Source organism: Ruditapes philippinarum, unplaced genomic scaffold, assembly GCF_026571515.1.
Source record: "Ruditapes philippinarum isolate M1 unplaced genomic scaffold, ASM2657151v2 ctg390_1_1_1_1, whole genome shotgun sequence".
In the NCBI taxonomy this organism is placed as follows: domain Eukaryota; kingdom Metazoa; phylum Mollusca; class Bivalvia; order Venerida; family Veneridae; genus Ruditapes; species Ruditapes philippinarum.
Window position 1 is genome coordinate 197033 of NW_026855788.1, and position 10817 is coordinate 207849.

General features: G+C 33.8%; 1 protein-coding gene across 1 annotated transcript in view; it reads left to right on the forward strand.

Moving 5' to 3' along the window:
• LOC132744386 (transducin-like enhancer protein 3-B) overlaps nucleotides 1–10768 on the forward strand; it is a 67589-nt gene extending 56821 nt beyond the window's left edge. Inside the window, exons 12-21 of the mRNA XM_060733103.1 lie at nucleotides 24–141; nucleotides 596–723; nucleotides 1379–1434; nucleotides 2488–2668; nucleotides 3254–3322; nucleotides 4404–4505; nucleotides 6335–6592; nucleotides 7102–7184; nucleotides 7851–8031; nucleotides 9303–10768. Of these exons, the coding sequence (XP_060589086.1) occupies nucleotides 24–141; nucleotides 596–723; nucleotides 1379–1434; nucleotides 2488–2668; nucleotides 3254–3322; nucleotides 4404–4505; nucleotides 6335–6592; nucleotides 7102–7184; nucleotides 7851–8031; nucleotides 9303–9410 (1284 nt within the window). The 3' untranslated portion in view covers nucleotides 9411–10768. The remainder of the gene's footprint in view (nucleotides 1–23; nucleotides 142–595; nucleotides 724–1378; nucleotides 1435–2487; nucleotides 2669–3253; nucleotides 3323–4403; nucleotides 4506–6334; nucleotides 6593–7101; nucleotides 7185–7850; nucleotides 8032–9302) is intronic.
• Nucleotides 10769–10817: the final 49 nt, after the last annotated feature.

The window sequence follows — 10817 nt, forward strand, 5'->3', positions numbered from 1 at the left end:
TACTTGTATTCTATCATTTACAGAGTGAAAAAGCTGCCACACCTGTTCCAAAATCCAGCACTCCAACAAGTTCAGGAAGTACAACACCTGGACCTTCAGCACCTCTCAAGCCTGGAGCTGTGCTTAAACCACCACATCTAGGTATGTCATGACATTATATCATGTAGTAGATGCAGGGCCTCCCTGGCCTTGTTGTTAACCTTTAGCCTGCAAAATGATAAGCCTTTGCGGCCCTAAACAAGAGTACTTTTGATGCTTATAATCTGCAATGGATTTCCCTTTGTAATGATGATTTGTACGCTTTCTTGAGATAGCTAAAAATATACCACTCACCTATCAGCTAGCTGGATAGCTTCCTCAGATGAAAGACGTTAGGATTTGAACTCACAGCCATGATGAGAAAGTGAGTGGTCCCCAAGTAAGCAAATTCAGGGACCACATTCATTCACAAATATTTAAAGAACAATTACACGTGAAGGTGTATAATCCAAGAAATATATTAACCTGCCCATTTTGCATACATTATCATTCTTGCGGTTGGTTATAAGCCGAAATATAATTAGTGTTGCAAGGTCTGTTTTCTTGTATATTTCAGCTGCAGGCTACCCATTCATGCCATCATCAGGGCCAAGCATGCCATCGGACTTGAGTCCAGCGTACTCTGGGTCTCATGTTAACAACATCTCACCTAATGCACTCAGCAGCTATCCCAGAGCTCCTATGGTATGAATTATTACCCTATTAAATTAACAATGTTTATAATCTGTAATGCATTCATTATTATGTTGAAATGACTTCTGCATTTATTGAAAATATTGTGTGAGATGTATTGTTTTAAACTGCAAAATATGAAAAATCATTTACAAATAATATATACCAGTAGTAGAGCAGGATGATGTCACAATTGGGTTTGATAAACTGCCTAGTAATACAAATGAAAGCATTGTATGTCCTTAATAAATTAATTTACTTGTCGATGTACATTTATTTCACAGAGAAAGGTGGTCAGTATTTATGTTGAAAAAATTACCCTTTTCCTTGCTTTAACTTTACCTAATTGCTTTGTGCGAAATTCAAGAGAATGATTTTAAACAATGTAATCAAAATATGATAGGCGAGTGGTGGAGTGGCCGAGTGTTTAACACTTCAGTAATCTAAGAATTGCTGGCCAAGTGGGTTCAAACCCTGTCAGGGCAAGCTGCTGTTGTTTCCCTGAGCAAGAAACTTTACACTCATTTCTTAGAAGTGGTTATATAATATTTTTTCTAAGTACAGGTTTGGTTCCAGGAACGGATCCGAGAGTGTGTCAATAAGCTTATAGCTCCCAACACAAACTATAATAAATTGGTATAAACTAAAATATAATTTCCGTTTCCAGGACTTTCATCCGCATACAAGACCTGCGTTAAACGGAAACATTCCAGGAGGAAAACCGTAAGTTTGTTATCTCCTATCCTCTCTTTTGTTTGTAGTAATAAAGCCCTTTGTCATTAGTATTCTCAGGGAAATTTAGCTTCTTCTTGAATTATACACAATCAAAAATTCACAAGGGTCCATTTTTGAAGTGGGTGGAAAAAAGAGATTTGTGCTACCTGCCTTAAAAAAATATTTTGAAAGGTAAAATGGTGTGGGTTTCGAAAGGAAAGTGTTAAAATGCATGCATATTCAGTTTCCAATATCTAATTGTATATGGGGGAGATAATTGTGTAATTGCTTGTATTTGATCAAATTTGCCGGATTTTCTATTGTGCGATTCTGCTTAATATGCAAAACTCATTTTTAATTACAGTTTTCAACAATTTAAATTCAATTAAATTGGAATTTCATCTCTTGAAGGTCATAATTAAAAAAAAAAAAAAGATGGTTGCGCCATCTAAATTCCTCTTCTTTCGTTTAGGTTTGATTTTGAAACAGTCAGTTCTAGCTAAACTAGGAGTCATTTTACAATATACTGTTTTATTTATTTCTGAAAAGTGAAGATATTTCTATGGTTTTTGAACAATTAATATGACAGTTAATTTGACACAATAGAAGTAGTCTCTTAGTTAAAAAAAAACTTTAACCTTGGCTATAAACTGTTTATTCTATAAACTATTATAAACCACAACCTTCATATTCGGAGTCAAATAACTGCCTGAAAAGAGCTACCTTTTAAGTACTGAAATATAACCGTGATAATTGTGGATATGTTTTTTATTTATTTTTTCATTTTTTAATGGAAACTGTACAATTATTTTGTTTAATAACAGAATTTTTTTATGAACTTTGGCAATATATTTTTTACAATTAAAACTTAGCTATTCTCGATAGCTTAAAATTTTTCTAAAATAATGAAAAGATTTAAATTATTAGTTGAGTGCCTGAGACATCTATTTCAAACTTTTGCACTGTGTTTTGCAATTAAGATTTAGCTTTCCTTGATAACTTAAAAGTAAAAAAAAAAAAAAAGATTTAAATTAATAGTTGAGTGTGCAATATGTATTTCAGAGCTTACTCATTCCATGTCAGTGCAGACGGACAGATGCAGCCGGTACCGTTCCCACCGGACGCTCTGATTGGTCCTGGTATACCACGACACGCTAGACAAATAAATACATTAAATCACGGGGAAGTTGTTTGTGCTGTGACCATCAGTAATCCAACACGACATGTATATACAGGTGGAAAGGTAGGCGAGATCATCATTTGAAGTCTCTTAAAACTTGACTGGCTGAATTTGTGCAATATCGATATATCATCTATAATCAATAATTGATACAATATTGATTTACAATTTAGAATATTGATTCAATATAAAACCTATTTCTTCATGTCTTGTGAAAATATCACTCTACTTGGTGTAAAGGCAAAAAGTTACTTTACTCCCTTTCTCTTGCCTAGTTTGAATACTGGATTTAATTTTCTGAAATCTATAAGATATGATAATAAGAAAACATACTTTCTTGTGGTATTCTGTGTTTGTGATGTATAAAATATGCTTACATACACAATGATAACGGTTTATTACACTTATTCAAATGTACAAACCATTGAGTTGGTATACTGTTGATATTAAGCATACAAAATTTTCCATCATTGGCTGCCCTATTTACCAAGGGAACAATTTCAGTTGCAGAACGGAGCAAGTTGGATACACACATTATGTTAAATTTCGAAGCACTTGGTTTATATCTTATTATTTTAAAAAACTTATTTAATCCAGTTCCTTTATTTTCATTGTAAAAATGTTAATATTTTTCTTTATGTTTTACAGGGTTGTGTAAAAGTATGGGATATCAGTCAACCAGGAAACAAGAGCCCTATCTCACAGTTAGATTGTCTTGTAAGTATTTCCATATTTATTGTTACCAGCTTGATAGTACACACTCTGTTGATATATAGTACTCCCCGCAGGTACCGCGTCCTTGCCCATTCCAATGTAATCAGAAAATGTGTTTCTTTACACACGGAACACCACCAATCGACTGTTTTCACCATGAAAATGAAAGTGGTGCTCCTTTTTTAAATTCGGATAAAAATTGTTAGAAATATTTTCATTTCAAATAATTTTCTGTCAATGATAGGTAAATCTAAAGCTCCCCGTGTGTGTTGAGAATACTTCTTTATTGTACCCCATATTTACCAGTTAAGCTGATAATTTCATGTTCTGATATGTAAAGGTCGTCTGCTGAAACTGTAGTGACATCATATTCTGTTGAAAAAAATTCTAATGAAGTCAAAAAGGGCCATCAATTTACATACCACAGTATCATAGTACTCTTTGTTTAAGCTCCCGTTCAAAACATGGCTGACTGATCATAGATGTTTCTAATTTAAATCATAGAGTTATTCTATGAATGACATGTGTATTTTGAAGTCAAGATGCGACAGTTAAACACAACTCAATAAAATAGTTAATACAAGATCTTTTTATTTGTACATTTTGCTGGAAATAATAAGAACAATGGTACCATAGGGGACCATCCTATCTGTATTTTGGACTTTATTAAAATTGATCTCAGACACTCAGTCTAATCATGGTCGTATTTTTGTTACTCCTTAGTCAGAAAATCATGTTGAATTAGTAATTACTTGTGGAGAAATCGGTAATTTCTGGTTAGTTATCCTGAGACATGATCATAGTTGTGTTAAAAGCAGAAAGTAAAAACCAGAAACCAACAGAACTTTTTAATCAACACCAGTCTGTAAAGTTGTTATTCTCACATCAATGGTTTCTAGCAATGCAATTGCCCATATTTATTAATAATCTGGAAAGGTGGAATAATTTACGTGAGAAGTTATTTTAACAGAGAAAGCATTTGTATACACCCAACTTGAACTAGATGCCAAGCTAACACATTTACTTTCATTAAAAGTTTTTAATTCACCGAAATTATGTGTAATTGTTTTTGTTTTTATTTCAGCAAAGAGATAATTATATCCGGTCTATAAAATTATTACAAGATGGTCGTACCCTGGTTGTAGGCGGGGAGGCAAGCACACTCTCAATATGGGATCTAGCTGCGGTAATTTTAACACCATTTCTGTTCTCTTGTTGCTCACCTGAACATAATGTAAGCTTAGTGCAGTAATGGGTTAAGTACTTCGAAATTAAATAGGAGTTACCAGTTATTGCACTAAGGTGACGATATTCTGCTCAGAGATGAGCTTTTGTGATTGCCTGATGTCCGTCCAGTGTTGTGCGTTGTTATCAACAATTTCTTAAAACAACGTCTCCGGAACTACATTTTAAATTGTGGCGAAACTTAGCCTTCTGGAATGAACATGACTTACAGTTTTAGTTTTTGCTGTCCAGTTTACTTTACATGTAGTTTTTGTATTAAATAAATTTTGACTTTTAAGATGACCTTGCAATTCAAAAATTGACCTGCTTGTGAAGTTTAAGCCTTCAAATTTTTATCTTGTGTACATATTTTGTGGTATTAAACTTTGACAATGGATTCTGTTTATTTATAGTAAGACCTGTAGAAAAATTAATTATTGGAAGGCCTTAAACATATCATTGTTTCTTTTTCTTTCTCACTGTGAAAATATTCTGATGACCTCATTTCCCACATGTATTAAATATGCATTAAAATACCTTTAAAATGCAAAACGATTTTTTATATAATGATGCATATGTTACATGGCTGTTTTAATTGTTGTATTTTGAACAGCTGTTTAATGTATGTTGAAAGTTTTTCAGATTTTCTTGAGTTTCTTTCACAAAAGTCAAAACCCATTCATACAAAGATAACAGCTGCCTTTAAAGACGGAGTGCTAATTTTTAAGTAGATTAAGATTAAATCAGAATTTTGTAAGAAGAAAGGACCGACGTGACAATATTTTCATGAAATCAAATGGAAAAAAAGAGAATGTTCATTTGATAAGGCTAGACAATGGAGTTTTTTTAAGGAATTCACATCGATACCTGTCTTAGTTATAAAAGAATCTGTTTGAAAATCTCCCAGTTTTTATAGAAATATCAATGTTTTAATCTGTATAATGTGGAAAAATGCTCATTGTGCGCAAAGTTTCTTTGCCACAGATGGAGTGAAAATGGGATTTTTTTTTATATGCTATAGTTTGATTAACCCTTACCAATCCTAACATCTCAAAGGGACATGTCTATCTTTCAGTCTTGATTAAAGCATTCATCATTTTCAGCGAAAATTTCAAAATACATTCTGACTTGATAAGCAAACAGTGCAGACCATTATCGGCCGGCATCTGATGTGCTGGCTAATCATTGGTCTGCATTGATTGCAAACTAAAGCTTACAAGTGATATAGATACAGAATGAGCAAAGCTTACCGATGCAGATGTTGTCATTATCCTTATGTTGAGCCCCTTGTGGCTGAGGGGTTGTCTTTACGGTTTGAGGCACCAAAATTGCAGCCACCGTTCAAACCCTGTGTGAATGTAAGAGGCAACTAAGTGGGTATGAATTACTGGAGTTTATGCATCTCTTAGCTCCAGCACGTGAGGTCGAGCTAAAATCATCTTTCCTGTTTCGGCACCATATGACCTAAATTGTGTTGTTGCGCTGTAAAACCAAACAAAGCAAAGAAAGCAAACCCCTAATGTTGAAGATGATCTAAAATAAGCTGATTTATCCAGTTTTTATGCTTCTGATATTCATCAAAAATAGTTAGTTAGTTGTTAGTTCAATTGGTTACTATCAAGTTTTTATGGACATAGGATGATTGAGGTTACTTAAATTGAATATATTTTCTTTGTTTATTGTTGTTTTATTTTTTGTGTAATACAGGAAAGGTACATTTATAGAATGAACGAGACATTGTTATATAGATTGAACTTAGAAATAATAATAATGAATGTGTTTGTATTACAGCCGACCCCAAGAATCAAGGCAGAGCTTACGTCGAGTGCTCCTGCATGTTACGCCCTCGCCATCAGTCCCGATTCCAAAGTGTGCTTCAGTTGTTGTAGCGATGGTAACATTGCCGTCTGGGATCTCCACAACCAAACACTAGTCAGGCAGTTTCAAGGTCACACAGATGGCGCCAGCTGTATAGATATATCACCAGACGGTACCAAGTTATGGACGGGTGGGCTTGATAATACAGTCCGATCATGGGATCTCAGAGAGGTTTGTTCAACATTTGTGACAGTAATTTGTTTTCAGCATAAGAGGATCAACAGGTTTAATATAGTTATTTTCTGAATTGAAAAAACTGTCGAAAAATGAAATTTCTATCATGAAAATTAAAAAAAAAAAAGAATGAATGCGAAAGACTTTACTTTATACGCTTCGTTGATTGAGTTGTAAGTGAAGGTATTACTTGCTCCTCATCATTGTCAGGCTGAATTTTAAATAGGGATGTTTTATTCTTTCATGTCGGGATGGAAAAAAAGTGGCGGTTCTACCCAGGCTGCCAACCTGGACCTGAAATATAATGCATGGAAAATGACAAAACCTTTACAGCTTAGAGCAGTATTTTTTATGTGTACATTTCTTGGGTTGAAGGCATAATATTATAGATTTGCATTGTTCGTCAATCAAGCTGTCTTTCCATAGTATGAAAACACAGTGAATTGTGGGTACTTTAATGCCCAATTAACATATTTCTAAACTTGATGATGCTTAATCTGTTACAGGGTAGACAACTCCAGCAGCATGATTTCAGTTCACAGATTTTCTCCCTTGGATATTGTCCAACAGGGGAATGGCTTGCAGTTGGGTATGTTGTATTTTGACATTTTAAGTTTAACAAATTTTTGAACCTCATTTGTTTTTCTGTAAACTAGATGACAGAAGGTAATGATTGGTTGCTCTTATGAAGCCTAGAATAATTGGCAGAGAAAGGCATCACTCAGGGTTAGTTAACCCTTACCAAGCTGAAGGCGAAAATGATAAGTCTTTGCCACCAGTATAGAGCCAGGCCAGCCTGCACATCCGTGCAGTCTGACCAGGCTCTATACTGTTGGCTGGCTAACTTCAGATTTTCACCTTGATATACCTAAAATTGATCATGGACTGTTCCAAAATGGAAATTGGAAAAGTCCATTTAAGAAATTCAGCAGGTTAAAGAAAAAATAATTTCAGAGCCACTCATCCTGTATGAGGTTTCAAATTTTCTTTCGGTAAAATTTTTAATGTAATCATACAAAATATATTTATCATGGCAGTCTTTTGCTTCATAGATTTTTCACGTTTCCTATCAGATGAGCAAACCACACATATCTTTTTGTTCTGCTGCAGATTCTATGCATAATATGAGTGTCATGTGGATTTTTTTCAACTCTGTCCACCGGTAAAGCTAGCCAGAAATATCTTGGAATGAATATGATTTTAAACGAAACGGAACAAGCCGATAAATTTTAATTTTCTTTTTTTGTTTTTGCAGAATGGAGAGTAGCAATGTAGAGGTACTTCACCACACAAAGCCAGATAAATATCAGTTACATCTACATGAAAGTTGCGTACTCTCTCTAAAGTTTGCCTACTGTGGTAAATGGTTTGTTAGTACGGGTAAAGACAACTTGCTAAACGCATGGCGAACTCCGTATGGAGCTAGCATATTTCAGGTAAATACTATCGTGACTTATTTTAGGTTTTTGTTGTATCATCTAGATTGCTTGCAGAAAATTGATAGACTTTTATTAAGGTTTTTATTAGGAGTTATCTAGCAAGTTTGCATAATAGGTCAATGCTTTAACACAAATATAGATTTGCCCATGTCCTTGGGTCATGCTGTCGAACTGTCACTCTGTCGTTCAGTAGAAAGACAAAACAGTGGAACAAGGGAGTATCAGTGTCCTATGGTCACATTTGTTGTTGTTATGGATTTTGGGTAGCACCCCATTCAAAATTAAAAGGGATTTTAATATTAGAATGCAAAAATTAAGCTACCACACTTTAGAGCTTGGTCCATGGAGATGCAGGCCGGCCTCGCTCTTTTACTGGTGGCAAAGGCTGATCACTTTAGGTCCTAGCAGACTTCAGGGTTAAGTAAAATTTGTACTGGCATCTGAGTTCTTTCTCCAACAGTAAAGCTCGAACCCCCTCCCTTCAAACAGTTTCATTATAACTTAATAACCCTGTTATAAGAAAAAATTATTGATGAAAATAAATGAAACAGGTTTTTGTACATTTTGCAAATAATCAAACATTTTTACTGTGAAATCAGATATTTTGGCAAAATTAATATTTTGGACTTATAGGAGAGGTTAAATATTTTCTCATTTACACTTTCAGTTCTGTTAAATTATATGATATTCATTATTTGATTAGAGAATATTTATGTTGCAAAAATCCTCAAGGTGCAAAAAATTCGTGTTTTACATTATTCTCAGAAACTGTAAAACATTCCCATTAACCAGGCAAGTTTTTAACCAATATGTTGCATTTGTATAATATTCTTGTCATTTTTTTCCTGGATAATTGTTCATTTAATATGTAAAAAAATGAACGCTATTAAAACGCTTTGATCATGTTTACCATTTGGATAAATTGTCATTTGGAAAAATGCTTTAAGCTTCTTAAAAATTGTATACAATTTATTGATTTTAGAACATTTAGCTTGTCTGTTCCAAAGAAAAAATAGAGCTATGATGATGGTTGCAATGACGTTGTTGTCATTGATCAAAAACTTTAATGTAGGCCATTATTAAAACATTTTGAAAAATGTCAACGTGAAACTTTTTATTTGCTTTCCACTTTGTTAGAATATTTGGCCTAAAATCGTTATATTATGGATAGTACTAAATTGTTATAATATAACTAAATGTTTAAGATCCTTTTATAATGAATATTTGATATAATTCAACTTAAATGTGTTGTTTTGTTTTTCTTTCAGTCAAAAGAGTCTTCTTCAGTGTTAAGTTGTGACATTTCAACAGATGATAAATATATTGTAACAGGCTCTGGAGATAAAAAGGCAACTCTGTATGAAGTTATATTCTGAGTTATGGCACTTTAGTGGGGAAAACAAATATATCAAGTGTTCCACATTATGTTGTACAAAATTCCAGTGGATTTTCCCCTCCTGTAAAAATTCTTATGCCATTGATGTACAAAAAAAAAAAATCTCCTTCAAAATTATATGTGAACCGGCTACTTAGCTTTAAACATATTTGTGAACCTATAGAGGAGTTGTTCCCCTTTAATGGAGATTAAATGGAGTGAATAGTTGCGTTCTCTTAGTAGATCTACTGAGAAAAGCAGTGAATAGTACCTCACTCTGTGAATTAGTGGCAGCTGAATGAAGATGGGAAGTTGGATTTGAGGATTGTAGAAAACACACACACAAAAAAAGTGCTGTATTTAAAGGAACAGAAGAGATACAGCAGGTTGTTCAAAAATTTTGTAAGATATGTAGAAAAAAAATGGAGGAAAGTTTATTTGAAGAGTTCTGCTGTTCTCAACTATGTACAAATGTTGTGTTATATAGATACAAGTGGCTATTTTCGATATCTCGTACAGTGATGTAATGTTTTTTTTCTTCTATCTTTGCTGTTGTGAAATCCCGTACTAGTGAAAAGGTCCTAGATATTTCATCTATATATTTCAAAAGGCAAGGTATTGCGCGCTTTTGAATTTAATACTGGTTAGCCAGGGTGTTATCATGACAAAGTACACTTGACAAAGTACACTTGTTTTGGTATAAATATGCTGTTTTTTTTTTCACGTGCAACGTAAATTAAAGTTGCACATAGGTGCTTGAGTACAATTTTCAGTATCATGTGTTCCCTGTCATTTTATCCATGTCCACCACCATTCCCCTTTACCATGTGCATTCACCATACCATTTTCATAATCTGTAATATGTCGTCTGCCACATTTTTTTTTTTTTTTTTTTTTTTCAAAATAATTTTATTCACATGTAACGGTACAAACTCGGCACTGGTGTAACTTTATCTCTATGGTTATCATTGGTTACGACATTGTTGAGTTGAAAAACCGTGGTACGCTCACGACCAAGTTCTCTTAGTACATTGTCTATTAGTTTAAACATGGCTTTGTCATTTTAGATTCTGTTCAGTCAATACATTAGTAAGTGGGACTTCGATAAACTAGCCAAGTCATTGGTGGATTTCTAAAATTTTGCATTTATTTACTGTTACTGAACACTTAAAGCTTGGTTGTAAATCAGCCGGGTCAGGCATGTATGTATGTTGGTCCTAAAATCATTTTATCTGTGCACAGGTGACAGAAATTTTCAAAATGGCAAACATTCAACTTTTTTCGTGAGTTAAATACTGTAGTTCCAGTTAAAACTGTTCATTAATGTGCAGATGTATATCTGTATTGAAACATTACTCAATACACTGGAGCCGCGATATAGCGCTCATGTTGGGGTCCATGATCTCAA